A 22,333-nucleotide genomic window follows, 5' to 3' on the forward strand; every position below is an offset into this window, starting at 1 on the left:
GAAGGCGGGTGTGCGAGGGCGGGATGGCAGGCGTGGGCAGGGCGCCCTGCCCTGGAGCCATGCCGCTGGAGCCACCGTGGTTTGGGACTCTGATCTGCACGAGGAACGACGCTGTCCCGCTCTGCCTCATCACCCGCCGTCCGGGGTATTTCCAGGTGTCCAGCGCCACCCGGCCCCGAGCTGCTGGGGGCGGCGTCACGGGCGTGGACACCTCGCCGTGGCAAGCAGTGGTGCATCTCAGGAGGCCGCTCCGTCAGGTGGGAGAAGCCCCGGAGCCCGGGTTCGTGTTGCGCCTCCGGGGTTTACGGCCTGAGTCCGGTCTCCTGCCGCAAGGTGTTTTCCTGGAGCTGCAGTTCATCTGCACATCACCTTGGGCGCTTTTGTACAAGAACCAATCAGCAGCCAAGACCACGCGGCTCATGAGCCGATAGTACCGCTACCTGGGCCTTCAGGAAGTTTGCCGACCCTGCTCTGGGGCCCTGGGCGCGTCTGTCCTTCGGAGCCTTGGTCTCCTCGTCTGGGGGACGGAGAGTGTGGTGCCGTCTCCTCCGGCAGCCTGTGCTCTGGGCAGTGCCGCATACCTGCCATTTAGGGACCGTGGAGCCACGGTCTGTGTTTCCGAGGAGTCTGTGGCCCGGCGAGGCCAGGCCAGTTCACAGGCACGGGGCTGGCCTCAGGAAGCGGAAGGCGCGGCCGTTTCGGGTGCCGGGTTCCGAGGCCAAGTGGGGGCAAGAGTTTCCACCCCCCCCCCCCCCCCCGCCCCAAGAAAGCTGGACGGACGGTCAGGGGCCAGACCTGCGGTGGCTTGACAAGCAAGAGCACGGTGAGCCATGGGTCAGACGTGCCGAGTGAGGAAGGGACCTGTCGGCCGGATGGGGGGCTGGGATCCGCCCGGAAACCACAGCGGTCACAGTGAGGGCTGTGGCAGAGCAGGTGGAAAGAGGCGGGCGGCGGGGAGAGTGTGGGGGAGGGGAGGCCCCCTTGCAGCTCTGTTACGCGGGTCAGATGGCAGGCTGCCTGGGGTGCAGATCGCGTCCAGCTGCGGTCGACAGGAAACCTCACCAACAGGGACGTGTTTGCCTCGCGGTGGGCTGCTTCCCGGCACCGCTGCCCGGCGTTCGCCGTCCTTACTGCATCCGCTTTCCTGCTCGGGGGAGGGGGGGGGTGCCCCCGGGGCGGGGTGCCCCCTTGTCGGGAGGGAGCCCTCCGCCCGAGCCTCAGAGGCTGGGACGCTGCCACGTGGTCTCCCCTGGCCGGAAGCGAGGTGGGGAAGCAGGTGTTGGAGCTGAGCACGTGGCCCGATCAGAACCGGCGTCGGTAAGGAAGGGAAGGCCGCGGTGAGCTCGGAGAGGCGGCGCGCACCGTCCCGCGATCGCCGAGATTTGTTTTCTGGGGCTCTCGTCTTCCGGGTGAGAGTCTGTTCTCGTGCCTGGGGTCTGCAGCTTCAGGTCAGCCCGGCTGCGGGACGAGGGGACGGCCTGGCTGCATCCGTCTCCTCTCCTGCCTCCACCCCGGGGCCTGGCCTCCGGAAGCGCGCCGTGCCTCAGGCACGGCTCTGCGCGTCTCTGTGCTCGCGTGACCGAGACCTAGTTTCAGCACGAAGGAATGCTTTGCGGAGACCTTCCCGGCCGTGGGGCGTGAGGCGGCTGGACCCGCAGGAGGCCCCACGAACAGCTGAGAGCTCGTGGTGAGCGGCGCACCCGGCTCGTTCTCGCTTCTTTCCCGCGTAAACCGATCGGCAGACGAGCAGGGATGCCAGACTGTGTGCGGCCCGGGTGCCCGTCTGCGGACGGGGGCGTATCTTGCGGAAAATGGCAGAACAGACGGGACCACACGTTCCCCTCTCGGAGGGGGCTCGTGGGGCGGGCAGCCGTCAGCGGCCCGGAGGAGCCCCACAGCCTGTGCCACGGGCCCGGGCGCACGCCGATGCGCCCCCGGCCCTGTGGAGCCACCCCAGGTCCACGTGCTCACTTAAGCTGTCCGCCCCGCGAGGTGACCCCAGCAGCTGTGCTTCTCTGATCCCGTCCGCAGGATGCCGCAAGTCGCGGTACTCCACGCCGTGTCTGAGAGGCAGCCTGTCCCTGCGGGGAAAGCCCTCAGGACTGAGGGCTGACGGCGCTTCCGCGTCTGTGAACGGGATGCTCTCTGCGACTTCTGCTCTAAAGGGGATTTCTCAAATCAGATCGGGAAAGGGAGTGCGTGCCGGAGGTCGGATTCCAGGTGTACCTGGGAGGAGCCTCCTTGGGGCTGCGGGCAGATGGGGTGCAGGTGGGCTGGGGAGGTGAGCTGGGGGGGGTGTTACTGTGGGGGTGGGAGGTGGGTGTTGGGGAGGGTGGGTGAGGTGAGCTGCGGGGTGTTATTGTGGGGGGTGGGTGCTGGTGGGCAGGGGGGAGGTGAGCTGGGGGGGGTGTTGGGGAGGGTGGGGGAGGTGAGCTGGGAGGTGTTACTGTGGAGGGTGGGAGGTGAGTGTTGGGAAGGGGGGAGGTGAGCTGGAGGGGTGTTGGGGGGAAAGAGGTAAGCTGGTGGGGTGTTGGGGAGGGTGGGGGAGGTGAGCTGGGAGGTGTTACTGTGGGGGGTGGGAGGTGGGTGTTGGGAAGGGGGGAGGTGAGCTGGAGGGGTGTTGGGGGGAAAGAGGTAAGCTGGTGGGGTGGTGTTGGGGAGGGTGGGGGAGGTGAGCTGGGGGGGTGTCGGCGAGGGTGGGGTCTGAGCAATTTGCAGGAGAGGGGAGGTGGTGCAGACCAGAGAGAGGAGCCATCAGCCGGGTGTGGGCCTCCCCTGTGACTCAGGGGTCTCTCGGAGGTGGCAGGACACGCAGGTCAGAGGGCAGGCGCGTGAGCCCCCGGGCCCTCCCGTGCCAGCTCTTCATCCACCTGTCATTCACTTGTTGTTCATCTGGTTCCCAGTCGTTACTGGGCCCTTCTTCTCTACTGTTCACGAGACTTCTGTCTGCTGTGGGAGCAGCCAGCCCAGACGTGTGGACCAGCTCCCCCGGGGGCCCTGAGAGCCCCTCCTCGTTGGTGCCTGGGCGGACACTCTGCTCTCAGGTCTTTCTGTGGCTTCCGACCGCCGCTGCACAGTCTGGAAGACTCGCTCGATGGCGCGGGAAGAAGCTTTTCCTGCCAAGACCCGGCTGTCCCGCTCCCACAGAGATGTCTCTCCTGCAGTGTCTTCTCCGTCACCTGTGGGAATGGCCTTTTCCCATCGCTTTGCCCGCTTTTCATGGACGGGGCAGCAGGCCGGGAGTGGGAGAGGAGGGCGGCCACTGTCAGGACACGTCCGAGTGGCCCATGGGCCCAGGGCTCCAGGTCCGGGAAGCCGGGGCCACCACGAAGGCGCATGGAAGTGTCTGAAAGGAACAGATAATGTCTGAACGCGCCGACCGTCCCTCCCGAGCGAAGCCGCAGGATCCTGCACAAGCTGGTGGGTCCACTCACTGCCATTCAGGACTTCAAGGAAATGCTGCTGTGACCTAGTTTGTGTCCTCGAGGCGGTTCCCGAATGCTGATGTGAGGACTCGTGTGGACGCAAAGCCAGCCGCTCGCTCTGAATTAAGTAAATCTCCCACTGTCTTCTAAACATTGAAAACAAGGCAAACTGACAAGAATAGCCAAAACTGGGAAATTGCTTCTTTTTCACGTTCGGTAATGACTTGCAGCGTCGGTCTGTTCTGCCAGTGCCCTCTCTGGCCCCCGGCCCTTTGCTCCAGCCGGGCCCCGGGGCCCAGATCTCCTCGGGAAGGTTTCCAGTGCGGACCAGGGGTGCTCTGCGCCCACAGGGGCTGTTCTCCTCGCTCCCCCAGCCTGCACAGGAAGGAGAGGTGGCCAGCTCGTCGTGGACATGGGGGCAGTGTGCTGTGTTCACCCCCCGGCCCGGCCTGTGGTGCCCTCCCCGAGCGTGTGTGGAAGCCCCCCCATCAGGGGAGCCCAGGCTTCCGCGTCCCCCGCTCTGGAGGAACAGAGGTGCCTTCTCACAGCTGTGGTCGCTGCACCTGCTGTGTCCGTCTTCCAGGGCACAGGCTCCTTCTCTCCGGCCCTGGCTCTGGGCTCAGTGTCTTAATAGATGAGGCAGGTACAGACTGGGCCCGGTTAATAGTATTTGAACTTGTTTGTTTACTGGAACTCTTTCCAGGTGAAATCTTAGGGGGACTCCAGTCTATAAAGAGTGAAGAGGAAGGCGGCGGTTTGGAGCCTAGGATGAGATCCTTCAGGAATGCGTCTTTGGGGACCGTAGGGCCCTGGAGGCCAGGGGCTCAGTGCATCCTGCTTGATGTCTTGTTATTCTGTGTCTCTTCCTGAGATGGGTTCCCGTGGGGGGCAGGTGCTTGGTCTTGTCTGAGGTACCCTGAGCACGTGGCGTTCGCCATGTGGCAGTAATTTGGAACCAAGAGGTGGGAATCCGTGGTCACTGGCAACTTCTAGCTGCCTTCCTGGAGTCTCGTAAGCCGTTGCCAGCCCACGTGTTTTCTGTCTCCCGACACCCCTCCCGCTTTGCCTGCTCAGAACCCTGCTCGAGCTGCGTGCTGACCCTCGGGGCCGGAGCCACGTTCCCTGGAAGGGCACACAACCATCCTTCTTTGTGTCACACTCGGAGCTCTTCTCAGGCTGCCGAGGTCAGTCAGTGAGCCGTCTGCACAGCGAGAGCCCAGGGCCTGCGGCCCCACGTTCCCTGCACACGTGCTCCGTGAGCTCCACAGACACCCGGCCCGAGCCTCTCCGGTCCTGCACTCCTCTGACCAGAAGCAGCCTTTTCCTCGACGTCCATGTTCAGCAGGCCGTTCTGAGTTTGCTTTCACGGAGAAGAACGGTTGACAATGGCAGTGTGCAGGCACTTCAGGAAAGGGCAGCGTAGAGCCAACTGTATCTGGCTCGCTTCTGTTTGCAAACATGCCCTGATGCCCTGTTCTCAGAAAGAAGGGTGCCGTGTGGGAGAGTACAGAGTATTTGTAGTCGGGTACGTTTTTGTCAGATCTTTAGAATAAGTTGTTATTGGGGCACCTAGGTGGCTCAGTCGTTTAAGCGTCTGACGCTTGACCTTGGCTCAGGTCATGATCTCACGGTTTGTGAGTTCGAGCCCCATGTAGGGCTCTGCACTGGCAGTGGGGAGCCTGCTTGGGATTCTCCCTCTTTCTTTCTCAAAAGTAATGTTTAAAAGAAGGTTCTTCAAAAAAATAAGTTTTTATTGCAATTTTTACACAAAGAATACTATAATATTATCCCCGTGTTTACTGGGTAATTCCCACAATTAATATTTCCTGGACCTGTGCTGGTTCATGGACAGCCCTGCCCACTTTGTGTTATTTGAAGCAAATGTTATTATTTCTTTTTTTTTTTTAATGTTTTTATTTATTTTTGAGACAGACACAGAGCACGAGCAGGGGAGGGGCAGAGAGAGAGAGACACACACACAGAATCCGAAGCAGGCTCCAAGCTGTCAGCACAGAGCCTGATGTGGGGCTCGAACTCACGAACTGTGAGATCGTGACCTGAGCTGAAGTCGGTCGCTTAACCGACTGAGCCACCCGGGCGCCCCTGAATGTTATTATTTCGTAAATAACCAAATATAGTTATTTTAAAGCAAATCCCAGACATCGTACTGTTTCAACCTTTAGTACTTCAGAAGCTTCCATTTTAAAGCTATTCTGAAATCTGGTCATGATTTAGCATCAGCGCTTCTGTGACTTCAGTGAGCCGCTCCCCTGGGAGGTGCACACCTGTTGTCCCAGGGTCACGATTGCAGATATTAGCAAATGGGTGCAGGTTACTCCTATTCCCCTGTTTTCTCGGGGAGAGAGTGGTAGTGTAAGCTGATCTGTACTTTGCTTTTTCACCCTACTGGCCTGTCCCAGGGGTTGTTCCTTATCACTGCGGTGAGCGCGCTGGGCCACGGCTCTGTGCCAGCTTGCTGATCTGCAGGACCACGGAGGGGACCCTGGCTCTCCTGTCCCGGGCACGTGGTGCCTTGAGGCACGTCACAGCCTTTCTGTGACAAACACGGAAGTACTCTAGGTGGCCGCGGCTGCACAAGCTGCACCCTGTCGTGCAGGTGACGTTACGAGTACCCTGTAGCATGCCGCGTCCCACGTGGGAGCTCTGAGGAACTGACGTTTGTTTGCCTGTCTTTCAGATGTAATTTACCCGCACCCAGATGCCTCTGCAGAAAAAGCCAGAAATGTCCTCGCTGTGGAAACCGCCCCCGGAGAGCTGGAGCAAGCAGCTCACCAGCCAGCCGCAGGGCACCCCAATTCCAGTAATTTCTCTTTCAAACAGTGGGGCACTGAGCTCAAGTGAGTCTTTGGAAAGCAACGTATGAAACCGAACGCGGGTTATTTCTGATGACGTGTTATAATTTTATATATGAAATTGCAAAGCTGCCTTACGTTTACGAGGGTCTTTGTCAAGGTCCTTTCAGGTACTTGGTTATTTTTCTAGCTTGTAGAAAGCGCCTGTCATGTGGCTCATACTGTGCCAAATGTTTTCACACCTGTGGTGTGTTTTAATTCGCTTGACTCTGTGAGGTCAGATGGTCGAGTTCTGCAGAAACAGACCGCCTCGGGAAGAGTCCTTGTCTGGGGTCTCCAGGCCCCCAGGCTGCCCATCCAACAGTCTTCCCGGGGAGCCGGCCCCCTCCCCGGGTCCCCAGGGTTGTCCCAGGGCGCGGGCTCGAGTGAGGGAGAGGGGAGGGGAGGTGGGCTCGTGTGTGTTTGTGTTTTTAAGAAATGCTTTGAGATACAACTCCTGGACCGTCCAACTCACCCATTTAAAATGTACAGCGCAGTGGTTTTTAGTACATCCTCACGGTTGGACAGCCGTCACCGTGGTCAGTTACGGGGCAGTTCCGTCACCCTGAAAAGAAAGCCGCTAGCAACCTCTTCCCATTTCCCCGCGGCCCTGTGTCCACTAATTCACTTTTTGTGGCTGTGGGTTTGCCTGCCCTGGACGTTTCGTGTAAATGGCCTCCCGCGTGGGAGACTTGGTGCCTGCCTGGCTGCTTCCACCGAGCAGATGTTTTCCGGTCCGTCTGTGTTCTGGCAGCTGTTAGCACTTCGTTTCTCTTTATTGTGGAAAACGCTCCGTTGTTCGGAGAGACCGCGTTCTGTGTGTCCGCTCTTCTGGTGACGCACATGTGGGCTGTTTCTCTTTGTGGTTGCTGTGAGCAGTGCTGCCGGGGCACGGGTCCACGGGGGGCGTGTGGTTGTCCCTGTTGGGTACGTGCCCGGAGCGGAACTGCCGGGTCGTCTGGGAACTCTGGGTTTATGTGAGGACCTGCGGCGTGGTCCCCACATCCTCACCGGAGCCCGTGACCTTCCTTGTGGTTCTCGCCGTCGTTGGCGGTGAAGTAGGGGCTCGTGGTTGTGACGTGCATTTCCCTGGTGACTAACGATATCAGGAAGCTTCGTGTGCCTATGGGCCACTTGGGGATCTTCGGAAAGACCCCTGCTCAGATCCTTTGTCCGCTTTTAACTGCGTTGTCTTTTTTTTTTTTAATTTTTATTTAAATTTTTAGTTTTTAAGCATTTTATTTATTTTTGAGAGAGAGCACAAACCGGGGAGGGCAGAGAGAGGGAGACAGAGGATCCAAAACTTGGATGAACTGGGGCTTGAACTAACAAACCACCAGATCATGATCTGAGCTGGTCAGACACTCAACCCGGCCACCCAGGTGCCCTGTCTTTTTTTTTTAATACTTAATTTTTTAAGGGAGGCTTTAGGGTGACGGTAAACTTGAGAGGAAGCTAGAGATCTTTATACATCCCTTTCCCCACACATGTGTACCCCCATCCCCATCATCACCAGAGAGGAACATCTTTTACCAAGGATGAGCCGGTGTTAATTGTAACGACCCAGAGTCCATGGCTTACGTTAGGGTCACTCTTGGTGGTGTGGGTTCTGTGTGTCTGGACACACGTATAATGACACACATCCAGCAGAGTATTATACAGAGTATTTTCTCTGGCCTAAAATTTCTCTGTGCTCTTGCTTTGTCCGGAATGTCGATTTTGTTGGAATCATAGAGTGTTGGCCTTTTCAGATTGACTTCTTGCGCCAAGTAATACGCATTTAAGTTTCCCCCGTGTCTTTTGAGCCTGATGGCTCATTTGTTTTTAGTGCTGAGTCATATTCCGTTGTCTAGATGGAGACGGTTTATTAATCCACTCACCTGCTGAAGGACATCTTCGTTGCTCCCAAGTTTCGGCGATTATGAACAAAGCTGCCGTAGACATCCGCGTGCAGGTTTTCGTGTGGACGTGAGTTTTCAGCTCCTTTGGGTAAACGACACGGAGCGTGATTGCCGGATTGTAAGAGCGTGTGCGCTTTTGTCAGAAACTGCCGACTGTCTTCCCAAGGGGCCGCCCCATGTTCCCGCCAGCGGAGAATGGGGGTTCCTGTCGCTGCACGTCCCCGTCGGCGTCTGGTGTTGTCGTGGTTCCAGATTTTGGCCATTCTTCCAGATGCGTGGTGGTGGCTCCCTCATGTTTTCGTTTGCGTTTCCCTGGTGACCCGTGACATGGAACATCGCTCTGTATGCTTACGTGTCTGTTAAGGTGTTTGGCCCACTTGTAATGGATTGTCCGTTTTCTTATCGTTGAGTTTTAAGAGTTCTTTGTGTGTTTTGCATAACAGTCCTTTGTCAGATGTGTCTCGTGCAAACGTTTTCTCCCGGTCTGTGGCTTGTCTCCTAATTTCTTGACCGTGTGTTTCACAGAGCAGACGGTTTTAATTTTAATGAAGTCTAGTGAAACGTTATTTCTTTCACGAGTTGTGTCTTTGGTGGTGTATCTAAAAAGGCATCACCACACCCAAGGTCATCGGGGTTTTCTCTTCCGTGATCTTCCGGGAGTTTTCTAGTTTTGCATTTTACATTTTGGTCTCTGGCCCATTTTGAGTGGATTTTTGCGAAGGGCGTAAGGTCCGCATCTGAATTCGTTAATCTGCACGTGGACGGCCAGCTGTTCCGGCACCATTTGTTGGAGAGACTGTCTTGGCTCCTTTGTACCACCTTGGCTGCTCTGTCACAGATTGATGGGTCGTATTCATGGGGTTGTTTCTGAGCTCTTCACTCTGTTCCATCCACGTGTGTGTCTGTTCTTACTCTTGGTGTCACACAGTTTTGACGGCTGCAGCTTTACACTGTACTGAGTCTCCAAGTCGGGTAGTATTAGTCCTCCGGCTTTGGTCTTCTTCAGTATCGTGGAGAATTTGAGTCTTTTGCCTGTTCATTTAAACTTGAGAATCAGTTTGTTGATAGCCACAGAATAACTGGCTGGGATTTTGGTTGGGGTTTCATTGCGTCTATAGATCGATTTTGGAAGAACTGACCTCTGGACAATACTGAATCTTCCTGCCCACGAACATGGACTGTCTCCATAATTTTGTTCTTCTTTGATTTCATTAGCCCTTTTGATAGTTTTCCTCACAGATACTCTCTACGTTTTTAGATTTATATCTAAGTGTTTCATTTTCTTGGGTGCCAGTGTAAATGGTAATGTGTTTTTAATTTCAAATTCCACTTGGTCATTGTCGGTATACAGGAAAACAGTTGATTTTTGTATATTAGTCTTATATCCTGTAACCTTGCTGTAATCACTTATTAATTTCAGGAGGTTTTTATTATCCTTTCAGAGTTTTAAAAATTAATTATTTTAATGTTTATTCATTTTTTGAGAGACAGAGAGTGCGAGTGGGGGAGGGGCAGAGAGAGAGGGAGACACAGAATCCGAAGCAGGCTCCAGGCTCCGAGCTGTCGGCACAGAGCCCGACGCGGGGCTCGAACCCACAAACAGTGAGATCATGACCTGAGCCAAAGTCAGATGCTCAGCCAGCTGAGCCCCCCAGGTGCCCCTGGCTCCTTTCATTTCTGACCCAGGGTACCAAAGTCTCAGACTACAGTAGTTTGTTCTTCTCTTTTTCCTGTGGTTTTACCGACACTGCTGATCGGGTATATGCGTTAAGAACTGCTGTCTTCTTGGAGACTTGACCTCGTCTCATTATGAAATGCCTTCTTTATCCCTCACGACTTCCTTTCTTTTGAAGTTGGCTCTGTCTGAAAATCATACAACTGCTTCTGCTTTCTTTTGATTAGCGTTAGCACAGTGTGTTTTTCTCCATTTACCTTTTTTTAAAAATGCTTCTTTTTGAGAGAGAGAGACAGCGTATGAACGGGGGAGGGGCAGAGAGAGAGGGAGACACGGAATCCAAAACAGGCTCCAGGCTCCGAGATGTCAGCACAGAGCCCGACACAGGGTGCGAACTCGCGAACTATGAGACCATGACCTGAGCCAAATGAAGTCGGACGCTCAACAGGCTGAGCCGCCCAGGCACCCCTCCATTTACTTTTAATCTGTAAGTGCTTATATTTGAAGCGGGTTCCTGAAGACAACACGCAGTTAGGTCCTGTTTTTGTCTTCCACTCTTTCTCCGCATTTTGTGGTTTTATTTTATTTTATTTTTTTAAGTGATCTCAACACGCAACGTGGGGCTTGAAGTCACAACCTCGAGATCGAGAGTTGCGTGCTCTACCAACAGCCAGCCGGGCTCCCCTTCCTCTCGTGGTTTTCGTCGAGCATCTTACAGCTTTCCATTTTCTCTTTTAACGTATCAGCCTTACTTCTTTTTCTTAAGTGTCTGTTCTGGAGTTTGCAACACACCTTTCCCGCTAATCCAGGTTCACTTTAAAGTCATGCTGTGCTGCTCCACAGGTGGGTGCGTGCCTTAGACAGCGAAGCCTTCTCACTTTCTGCGTCCGTCCCTGTGTCGCCACTGTCATCGTGTGGGGCGCACAGAGCACGTGCACACAACACGCACACATCAGCAAACACGTCACTGGTGTTAGTGTCTTGAACGAGCTGTTATCTGGTGGATCGATCAGAATACGAAAAATAAAGTTCTGTGTTTGACTTCCCCTGCCCCGTCTTCCGGGTCTGAGTTTCTGACCTATATCGTTTTTTTCTGCCTAAAGAACTTAACTTTCTTCTGCGAGGCAAGTCCCCTGGCAACAAGTTCCCACCATTTCTGTTCATCTGAGAGAGTCCGTTTCTCCTTCGTTGTGAGGCTGATTTTGCAGAGGAGAGTTCAAGCTCGGTGGTTTTCTCTCCAGACCTCAAACGTTTCCCTCCACTCATGTCTTGCTTGTGTGGTTTCCGAGGAGGCAGCGATGTGGGTCAGGTGTTTTCCTTGGGCTTCTCTCTGGATTTTTCCTTCACCTTCAGTTTGCTGTAATTTGGGAACGTCCTGCCAAGTTACGGTTTCTGGGAGTTTATTTTGCTGGGTGTTCTCTGTGGTTTGGTGTCTGACTCTAATCTGGGGACACCCTGCTCCTGTTTCTCTGTCGTCCCCTGGCGCACTTGCCCTCGCTCCGCAGATGGTCCGTTCTCCCGTCGACCCCAGTCTGCGGATGCGCCCTCCAGCTCCCAGGCTGTCTCCTCAGCCGTGTCCGTCCTACGAACAGGCCCCTTGGGAGCCTTTTCATTTCTCTCGTGGTGTTTTGTTTGTTTTTTTTAAATCTCTGTCATTTCTTTTTGGTTCTTCCTTGGGGCCTCCAGCTCTCTGCTCATGTTGCCCACCTGGCACCGCGTGCCGTGCTCTCTGCCCGTCAGAGCCCTGAGTTCTTTTAAATTTCGGTCAGAGTGTCCAGCATCCCTGTCTTGTCTGGTTGTGCTCACTCTCTTCACATCAGGCTGTTTGGCCTTCTCATTGGCCCCGTCACTGTTCTTGATGGCAGGTGTGCCGTACGGGGTGACAGGAGCTGCGTCAGAGGCCCCTTGTGACGTAGTGATGCGGGGAGGGAGGAAGGGTCTTCGTCCTGTGACAGGCGAGCGCGGGCCCCTGTACCGTGGACCCACTTGCGGCTCTCTGTCCTTCCTTCCCCCGTAGGTGGACAGGATGGCGAGAGGGGCCAGAGCTGGGTGGGGGTCCCTTCTGATACCAGCCCAGCCTAGCCGGATGGGCTCTGGCTGACCAGTTGACCCCAAGGGCAGGCCTTGTTAGGAGCAGGGCATTCTGGAGTATTCGGAACGTTCCTTCCGGTCTCCCTGCAAGAAGCTGAGGGCAGTTCTCCCATATTCTCTGTGGGACCCTGGTTGAGCTCTTGGAGGTTAAGTCACAGCCCTTTGGGGGGTCCCTGGGGTTGGTGCCCTCGGAGGGGGCTGCAAGAGCCTCCAGGGACCCCCGGTTCTGTTCAGGGTCCCGCCCCAGCTGCTCCAGGACACTGGGGCTCCCATGCTCTCCTGTCTTGGGGACAGCATTGGCCCCATATCCCCTGTCCCTTGAGGATCCGAGGGGCAGTGTTTCTACTCATCAACTCGACCTTGGTGGTGGCCACGGACCCCTGGGGCTTGGGCACCTTGTGGAGGGTGAGGCTGGTGTGGGGCCCCCCAGGACCACGTGCTGTTGGCCAGCTGCTCCCCCTGGGCTTTGAGGTGTGTGTGGGGAGAGCTGTCACAGGCACCACGTACGTGTGTTGCCTTCTCAGTGTGTTGTCAGTTGCTGACACAAGGTTCACGTGGACAGTGAAGGGGGTGTGGCCGCGTACCCGGCCTGCAGGAGGCTCTCACCCCTGCTCTCCTCCTCCCCCTCTTCGCCTGATGCTCCCGCTCCCCCCGCCACAGGAGCCTCGTTGGTCTGCATGCGGTCGGCTCCCTAGGCCCCCGTGTCCCGGCCTGCTGGCTCCCTGAGCCATGGCATGCAGCCACGGCACCTCGGTCCACTGGGACCTTCACGCACGGTGCCCCCACCGAGGCACCAGCTTGTCTGCCGGCCCCCAGCAGGTGCTCCTGGAGAGGTGGTAGGGCCACCGAGAGACCGTCTCTCTGTTACAGGCAAAAGAGTTGAGGCTTGGAGCAGGAAGGCGGCCTGTCCAAGGTCAGGCAAGCGTACGGCAGGATGCCCGGGGGCCCTCGGTAGGTCCCACTGTTCAGCATAAGGGTGTAATTTGGGAAACCGTTGGTTTTGCCGGATTTTCATGCCTGACCATTCTCGTCTGCCCTCACTTAGCAGTGGAACCAGGGGCGGCAGCCCATAACCCCCCGGTGCTCCCGTGTCCTTGCCCGAGGATGGCTGGGCCTGGGGAAAGTGCTCTTGTCCCTCCTTGTGGTCACAACACTCGGCTCATCATCGTTTGGGGTCACCGTCCGCCGCCTGTACCTACACAGGGCGGCCTTGTCCACGTGGCAGTCCCAGCTCTGCGACCTCGGGGCCTCTGTTTCTCGTTTGTGAAGCGGGGGTGGTGATCACATCCTGAGGGCCCGGCACCGGGAGGCCGTGTGACAGAGCCGCCCCCGCTGAGTCCGGAGCCGGAGCCGGAGTGGGGGCACAGCTGTGACAGAGCCGCCGTCCGCAGCGGCCCCTCCTGTGGAAACTGTAGGGGGTTGTGGTACTTACAGCATGCTTCATGAAGGTTCACGTGAATTGCTTTAGGGGCACGGAGCGACTTTAACGACCACAGAAATCGTATTCCTGTATTGGAAGCTAAAGCCTCAACAATTGCATGTATGTGTATGAATTCAAAACGGCGTTTTATTCAGAATGTAGTCAGGGTTTCCAGGGCAGACCCCACCCAGCGTCCCTTCCACCGGCTCCCAGTGAACGGCGTTTTAAGTCACAGGAGTGCGCGAGGCCGCCGCTGGCTTCCAGGACTTGCCTGGGTTTGCTCCTTGCCGGTCACTGCCTGTGTCCTTGTCTGTATCAGGGAAATACTTAATAAGCCTGTATGTATGAAAGGGAATTTTTTTTTTATCATTTATTTCTGAGAGAGACACACACACACACACACACACACACACACAGCCCAAGTGGGGGAGGGGCAGAGAGAGGGGGCGGCACAGAATCCGAAGCAGGCTCCAGGCTCCGAGCTGTCAGCACAGAGCCCGACGCGGGGCTTGAACCCCTGAGCCCTGAGATCATGACCTGAGCCGAAGTCAGACGCTCAACCGAGCCACTCAGGCACCTTGGGAATTTTTTTTGTATGAAAAAGAAGTTGAACACTTGGGGGAGATTTGATAAAAGTGAGTCACTAAAATATTGCCCCCAGGACACGGGCAACATGTGCAGGGGGAGAAAATGGTGCAAAATCTGCAGACTGTAGGTTGTTTGAGGCTGTAAGTCCACGTTCCACACTCAGAAAGAATCAACAGACCTGGACGAGCTTGATGATGTCGTGTGGGTGCGGCTCGTCGGGAGAGTCCAGGCTGGCGCCCGGGCTCGGGAAGAGGCCTTGGCTGGCTGACCCCAGAACGCCACACAGGTGCCCATACCTGGACAGATGCATGCGTTGGCATGAAGTTGCTTCCCGGTGGTTCCTGCTTTTACCAACCTTTTCATTACCCCCAACAGTTCAGATCACCTTCAGTAAGAGAGCTGGGTGTGCTCTGAAGTCCAGGCCGGTCCGCGTGGGAGTCGGGGCTCAGGGCTCAGGGCTCAGGGCTGGAGGCTGGTCCGTGTGGGAGCAGGGGCTCAGGGCTGGGGCTGGGGCTGGTCTGTGTGGGAGCGGGGGCTCGGGGCTTAGGGCTGGGGCTGGTCTGCGGGGGCTCGGGGCTCAGGGCTGGGGCTGGTCCGCGTGGGAGCGGGGGCTCGGGGCTCAGGGCTGGGGCTGGTCTGCGTGGGAGCGGCGGCTTGGGACTCAGGGCTGGGCCTGGTCTGTGTGGGAGCAGGGGCTCAGGGCTGGGGGTGGGTGTGTGGGCGGGACGGGGAGAGCGTAGGCCTGGGCATGTGGTAAATATGTGCTCCGGAGCTTGTGCATGGCGTGTGGGAGACGGGTTTGTGCAGGAGGTGTGCGTGGGCCGCCACGGTGTCACAGGTTGTGTGGCGACCGTGAGCAGTGCCTTGTGGCCTGGACGCAAGATCCGCTGTCAGGTGCTGAGCGCTCTCCATTGGCGCTCTGTACAGTCAGCCAGGTTACATGTTAGCTGTGTGGTGTTGAGCCAGTCACCTAATCTCTCTGAGCTCTGTATTCTCCATTAGTAAATTGGTGTGTGTGTGTGTGTGTGCCCTCCCACTGGGTGGTTGTGAATGTTCAGTGGTGGTGAAGTCATCCGGTCCTGCTGTGCTCTCCACGTTGTCTGTCGGGCCCCATCAGGGGGATGGTGGCCGTAGGGACCACGCTAGCCCGCTAGTCTCGTGCCCGGCCCTGCCCTGCTCCTTTGCTCTAGCTTCTCTCCTGACCTCAGGCCTGGTGGAAGCGGTCACGTGCGTGCCCTGCTGGTGATCTGGGGAGACCGTGCAGTCTTGGGCACTAGGGCCGTGCCAGAGTGCCCGACGCCGGCACCCAGGGGCTTGGTGGTTTGGGGAGGTGGCTGACCTGGCTGTGACGTGGAGTTAGGATGCGGTCTTCCTCATAGGCACAGCTCTGTCCACGTCGGGAGACAAGGTGCCAAAGCCCCAGTGCAGCCTCTGAAAGTTCTTAACAGACTTTTCCGGTTTTGATGAATGTTGAGATGTAATAACGTAGAACGCATGGACACAGGAGTGAATAATACAGACTTTTACATAAACGCCTCAGACTTCAAAAGAGAAAAAGCACAAGGAGTAGAGTCACACGGTTATTTTATTTAATAACTTTTTTGAGTTTATTTATTTTGACAGATACGAGTTGGTGAGTACAAGTTGGTGCAGAGTGGGGGTGGGGGTGGAGAGAGAGAGAGAGAGAGAGAGAGAGAGAGAGAGAGAGAGAGAATGAGAATATCCCAGGCAGGCTCCGTGCTGTCAGTACAGAGCCCGACAACGCAGGGCTTGAACTTAACGAACCGTATCATGACCTGAGCTGAAGTCAAGAGTTGGGTGCTGGCGGGGCCTGGGTGGCTCAGTCACTTAAGCATCCGACCTCTGCTCAGGTCATGGTCTCACAGTCTGTGAGTTCAAGCCCCATGTCGGACAGCTCAGAGCCTGGAGCCTGCTTCAGATTTTGTGTCTCCCTCTCTCTCACTCTCCCCTGCTCATGCTCTCTCTCAAAAATTAGCATTTAAACAAAATTTTTATAATAAAAAAAAGAGTGGGAGGCTCAACCAACTGAGCCCCCCAGGCACCCCTGCACTGACATTAGGACAGCACAAAGAAGGGGTAGCTGGCCTCTGGCCCCCATGGGGTGCGGTGGTTGCGGGGTCCGAGGGGCTGACAGCCCCCGGGGAGCATGAGGGCGTGTTCCACACATCATCTCGCAGCTGTCTCGACCTCGACTGTCCCCAAACTTCACTTTTGAGGCCACGCATCACCAGTGCTGTGGCCGAGTGATGCCGCTCCCCAGAAACCACGACGGCCACGAGAGGCTCCAGCCCGTCAGGCCCAGCTGGAAAGTGCACTCGGCCAGCTGCTGGCCGTCGGACAGGCTCAGAGGACGCCAGAGCCTCGTCCAGGGCCTCCCAGGCCGTGAGTGGCCCGTGTCTCCTGTTGTATTTGGCGCTGGGGGGTGGGAAGAGGACCCTGTCTGCATCGTGTGCTGGTCCTGGACCCTCCTGGTGCGGGGACCCCAGTCCCTGTGATCCCAAATCCCTCCTTCCTCCCTTCCTTCTCCTTGCCTTGGGCGCAAGGCCTTCCCTGTCCACTGGGCTCCTCGCCTCCACTGCCGGCCTGCCTGGCTTCTGTCAGTTCTCCACCCGCTGGGCCTTGCCCCCAGGCCCCTCCTCAGGCTGTCCCCCTGCCGGGAGCCTTCTCTCTCCTGGGGACCCCCACCCCTGGGCTCCTCCACAGTCGTCGTGGCCGGAGCCCTCTGCCCCTGCGCCTGCTGTGCTGGGTGTGAGCGGGTGTGAGCGGCGTCCACCTTTCTGCCCGGGAGCCACAGTGAAGGACGCACGCTTCTGTGTGGATGCGTGCCCTTTGTGAGCACGCAAAACCCGGACCAACCCCGGAGAATGTCAGCATTAGGCAGTAAAGCTAAGGAGTGTCTTTTCTTCTGGTGTGTTGGCAGCGTGCTCCTCACGATCCTCAGAGTTCGGGGCTTGCTGGGGTTGCCGCCCGCTCTGAGAAGCGGTCTCTGAAGGGCCGCCCCAGCCGTGCAGCCCGGCGTCTGTCCCAGTCACCTTCACGCCCTCCCGTGCCCTCTGCGTCCTGCCATCAAGCACCGTGCCGTCAGGGGAGGCTGGGGGCGGGTGGGGCGCAGGGGAGGGCTGTGCCGGCGGTCACCGCGCCCCTGGCTACGCTTAGGGGTTGTGGGGAGGCCCTGTAGGACGGCGGGGTTGACTTAGGTGTTGAAGTGCACGGAGGCACCTGCAGGAGGGAAGGCGGTGAGGACAGGGTTTCCTGAGTCCCCGGGTCCACGTGCCTGGAGCTCGGGCGCTGGGCACGGGTGGCGCGAGGGTGGGCACAGGTTCTGTGTGCCGGGCCGTGGGGATCTGGAGCGGCTCCGCCTGCCTGGGGTTCCACGATAGGAGCATTTCTCCTTTGATGGGGCTCTCGAGGCAGCGCACGTTGTGCTGGATGCCATGGCGTGTGTGTGACGACGGCGTACGCATTGATCCACGTCAGGCGGCCGGGCCCTCTGCGGCGCGCCTTCCTGACGACACCGCTTTGCCACGTCGTCCCGTTGGCAGTAATGCGTTCTGCCTGTAGACGTGGCGGCCCACACTTGAGTGCCTGCTGAGGTTTGGCACGAGAAGTGTGGTGGGCGGGCAAGCGGATCGCCATAACAGGACCCGGGAGTCCAAGATCCGTGTCCCAAGGCCACCTTCAGGGCGTCCGAGGCTGGTTCCTCCCGGAGCCCCCGAGGGAGTCCGTCCGTGGCCTCTTCCAGCTCCTGGTGGCTGCGGCCACCCCGGGCCGGTGGCACGTCACCCGCCATCCTCTGTGCTGGGCCCCCTCCTCCTCCTCCCTCCCGTGTGGACACTGATGCTCCCCATCTTGAGGTCCCTAGTCGCATCCACAGACCCCTTCTGGTCACTTCTGCCTTTTTCCTTTCAGGTGGCATCTCCGGATACCCTTGTGTGTGTCTCTGTTCTTGGGACAGTCTGTCTGAGAGTTGATCTGTACCAGAGGATGGGCTGTGTCACTGTCACTGGGGGGGGGGGGGGGCAGCTGTCAGGTCCCTTCCATTGGTGACCCCGAGGCGGCCTGTGTCCAGGGCGGGGAGCCTTCCTGCCGCTGGTGGAGCTGGCGGAGCCCAGACCCGAGCTGGCAGGGTGCTTCCCCGTGGTCCCATCACATCTGGAATCCTAGCTCGAATGAGTGTTGAATAAACTATTTCCCAGGGCACCCGGGTAGGTCAGTGTTAAGCATCCGACTTCGACTCAGGTCATGATCTCACAGTTCACGAGTTCAAGCCCCACCCCGCATCGGGCTCTGTGCTGATGGCTCGGAGCCTGGGGCTGCTTCGGATTATGTGTCTCCCTCCCTCTCAGTCCCTCCCCCACTCACGCTCTGTCTCTCTCTCTCAAAAAAAAAAGTTATTTCTCTGTTAGATTGTAAATGTATGTGGAGAAGTCAGTCTGAAATATGTAAATTTGGAAACAACGCTTTTCTTGTTGATTCTGGAGGTTGCTGGTGTTTACAGAAAGTTCAGGCTGAACGTGGCAGGTCTCAAGGTGCCGTTTGGCCTTCCCGGTGGCCCCTCACTGTCCGTGCCGGTTCATTTATTGAACAAAAGCGCAGGTACCTGGCAGGGTGCCTGGGGGACATGGAAGTCCGTCTCAAAGGTTTGTCAGTCGAGAGTGGGGTCTTCAAAGAGCGAGGCCTGCCTGGGGAGGGGCCTCAAACCTCCGCCAGGAGGCCCTGTGTAGACAGCTGTGAGCCGGGTAGTGTGTGCAAGCCAGGTCTCGTGTCGCGGTCACAGAACCTCTGAACCTCACGTGGGCTCTTTGCTGTTTTGGCTTGAGCTTCCGCTTTGAGCCTGATCCCATTGCTTCCTTACCTGGGGCTGGGTAGGCGCGCGTCCCCGCGAGGGAGAACCCGGCTTTGTGCGAGCAGCCTCACCGAGGGTCGAGATGGGGAAACCCTGTGGGGTGTGTGTGCAGGGTCCAGGTTGTGTAAATAGCTGTTCTTTCCCCAGACCACCTCCTCCCGCCCTGCGCCTCCTTCCCGCGCTCTCCCCGCGAGAACCGGGGCTCAGTGCTTCTCACTCGTCCCGTTGGGGGTGCTGGTGCCCACGCACGGCATGTCCGTGGCAGCCACGGCCGGGCCACTGAAACCGCCGTGTCGTGGGTCCGGCAGGGCCCGCACTCGGCCAAGTAACGAGCCAGTCGTGTCCAAGAAATGAGCAGATTTTCCTTCTCTTTCTGTTTCTGTTTCTCTTTCTGAGCAGCTGCTCTGCAGTGGCTTTTTCTGCAAACACGGCCACCCTCGTGAGAGGTCTCGCTGGGGCGATGGTGGGCACCCGTGCAGGCACCGCGGTCGCCGCCACCGGGATACACAGCACAGGGAAGACGCTGCCCGTGGTCCCGAGTAGACACTGAGCCTGTGAGCAGGTGTCCGTGCCCGGCTCCCGGGGCTGCTCGGTGGAGCTGGGGGGGGGGGGGGCGGTACGTGCTGATGCAGCGGCAGAAACCGAAGCGCGTTAAGTAGTTTCTCTGCGTTCGTATTTTTAAAGCACTTTGATACGGTTCATATCAGGGAAAGACAGTCATGCTTTAGAAACACCTAGAGCATTGAGACATGACTGTCGTATGTGAGGGTGCCCTCCGTCTGCTCCCCACAGACGTGCGGCCACCGCTCCCACCCCAGTGCCTTCAGCCACGACACGTTTCTCCCTCGTCTGTAATTTAACCACCTTATCGGGTGTAATCTACCTACAATAAACTCACTTGTGTTAGGTGTACAGGCTGGTGGGTTTCAGGAACCGTACGTGGTTGTGTAAACCCCTCCGTGATGGAGGCTTGGAGCATTTCCGTGGCCCCCCCAGTCCCCTGGGCCCCTTGCGCCGACCTGTCCCAAACCCTGGTCCCTGCAGCCCCTGGTCCGTGCTCCGTCGTCGTCTCTGGTGAGTCACGTGGATGAAGTCACGCTGTGTGTATTCTTTTGTCCTCATCCTTCACTGAGCACGGTCTCTCTGGGACTCTTGCGCATTGGGGAGAGTTTCATATCTCGTTCCCTTTTATTGCTGAACAGCATGTAGAGTGTGTGGATGTGTCCCGCTGGGTGACCCCCTCACCACGGATGCGCTTGGGGCTTGTACCCCGTTTGTGGCTGCTATGAATAAGGTCCGGTCCTGTGTGCAGACACGGTCTTGTTCCTGCAGGTGAACACCTGGGCTTGGGGTCATTTGTGGGGTCGCTCAGCTATGTGTCGATCCAGCGGTGTAAGCTACACATCTTCGGCCCCGCACATGCCTCCTCGCCTTGACCTTCCCGCGGGCAACTGGTCACTTACAAGTCTTAACCACACGCGCATGTGCAGCATCTGTTACCACTATGACCTTGAAGATTTAAAATACGTCACTTTAGGGGCGCTTGGGGGGCTCAGTGGGTTAAGTGTCTGACTTCGGCTCAGGTCACGATCTAACGGTTCATGAGTTCGAGCCCTGCCTCGGGCTCTGTGCTGACGGCCGAGCCTGGAGCCTGCTTCGGATTCTGTGCCTCCCTCTCTCTCTACCCCTCCCCTGCTCATGTTCTGTCTCTTTCTGTCTCTCAAAAGCAAGTAAACGTTAGAAAGTTTTTTTTTTTTAATTTTAAAACGTCACGTGTACACGTCATTGTTCGATTTTGTTTCTTTTTTTGCTCAGCTTTTAAAACACACTTGCCCTGTGCCACGTGTTGCTTCCTCTGGGGGTACTCTGCGCCAGGACGGGAACGTGTCTCCGTCTCTGGTGGATCTTGGCACCTCGAGTGGTGGCCACGGGCACAAGCGAGCGTTTGCGGGGGGGACGCACTCCCGTTCCGCGGTGGTGTATTTACCGCGTCTGTTCCGGCAGCTGTCGGCTCCCACCATCACGTTGTTGCCGGAATGAACGGTGCTGCCGTGGGCACTCCCCTCCGTCTTCCTGCCCCCGTCTGGGAACTTGGGAACTGCTGGGTCGTGGGCTGGCAGCTCTTAAACTGAGCCGCGTGCTGCTGACTCCGCGTGGGGACTGCCCCTCCCTTCGTTTCCTCCGTTCGTTTTCACAGTTGTATACGTGAAGTTACATCTTGTTGTACGGTTCTTTCAACAACACGCTTCCTCTTTCCTGACAGAAATTCAATGTCGTCTTTCCGTCCTGGGAGAGGACACGGTGAGAGTCGCAAGAGTGTGTTTTATACCAATGAAGAGTGGGAGCTTTTAGACCCGAACCCTAAGGACCTGGAGGAGTCAATGGTGCAGGAAGAGAGGAGGAAGCAGGCGCCCGAAGGAAACAAAGGTAGGACGGTCCCTGCTGCCTGACCCCCCCACCGCCGGCCCCCAGGGGCGCGGGGACCCTTCCGTAGCAGGCGGTCCTAGAAGCAGGAGGCGCAGGGATTTGCATCCTGTCTGTGGGAGATGAGTCGTGAGGGCCTGTGAAGTTAGGGACCGGACATCTGGGGGTCCTGGTGCTCTTTACAGATGTATTGATTTTTTTTTTAAACCTTGTGTTTACAGAATTCTGTGACAGACACGAAGGTAGAACGTGCAAGGTCACGGATTCTGGTGTGGCCTCGTCTGACTTTGTTGTGCCGTTGTGAAATCAGGGCCTCTCTTTCTTCCCAGCCCCTTCCCCTCCCCGTGCTCACCCATCATTATTTCAAAGTAAATTCTAGACGTCACTCCTTTATATGTAAATGTTTCACCTAGTATGTATCTCTAAGAGATAACAACTCATCTTAAAGTTATGGCAGCGTGTTATTACACGTAGAAACAGTGAGTCTGATCTAATAGTCTAACCCTGCACTTGTTCCACAGCTGCGTGACCAGGAGGTGACGCCAGGGGACGAGGGCACTCTGGGGCTGTGTACCCCTCTGGCCCCGCCCCCTGGAACCACACCCTGTCCTGTTCCCGCGGGTTTGGGGCTGGATTTCTGTTCGGGGGTTTGTCAGCCTGACCCCGTCTGTACAGCCGGTTGTGACGCTCTGTCCAGGGATCCACGAGGGAATGTTGATGTTTTCATGTAAAACGACAATAATATTGAAATTTTGCCTTAGGTGTGATTCTAGCGTGGGCTGGCAGGAGGAGGCGGGATTTTAGGAAATGTTTATGGAGGGGGGCAAGTATTTACTAAAGGAGAGACCTTTCCCATCCCCTGGGGAGGGTGGCCGAGACTTGCTTCTGTTCGCTGGGTCATCCTTTGGGGCCCTCAGTCCCACGTGACGGGGTGTGAGATGCGGCCAGACGGGCGTGCTGTGCTCCCCGGGGCCGGCTCGGTGGGTGCGACGCCAGAGGGGGGCCCACCTGAGCGGGAGCGCCTCCTGAGGAAGGGGACCTGGGTCCTGGCGGATGGGCCGCCTTGGCTCTGACTTCTGGTAGAGGCTCC

General features: G+C 57.3%; 1 protein-coding gene across 6 annotated transcripts in view; it reads left to right on the forward strand.

Moving 5' to 3' along the window:
* The window catches only part of TBC1D2B (TBC1 domain family member 2B), a 65,497-nt gene that overhangs the window by 16,791 nt on the left and 26,373 nt on the right, over positions 1-22,333 (forward strand). For all 6 annotated transcript variants that reach the window (XM_023254782.2, XM_006932180.5, XM_006932178.5 and 3 more), the window contains exons 3-4: positions 6,124-6,283; positions 21,083-21,246. In XM_023254782.2, the coding sequence (XP_023110550.1) occupies positions 6,124-6,283; positions 21,083-21,246 (324 nt within the window). The remainder of the gene's footprint in view (positions 1-6,123; positions 6,284-21,082; positions 21,247-22,333) is intronic.

The sequence above is a fragment of the Felis catus genome, chromosome B3 (assembly GCF_018350175.1).
Source record: "Felis catus isolate Fca126 chromosome B3, F.catus_Fca126_mat1.0, whole genome shotgun sequence".
NCBI lineage: Eukaryota > Metazoa > Chordata > Mammalia > Carnivora > Felidae > Felis > Felis catus.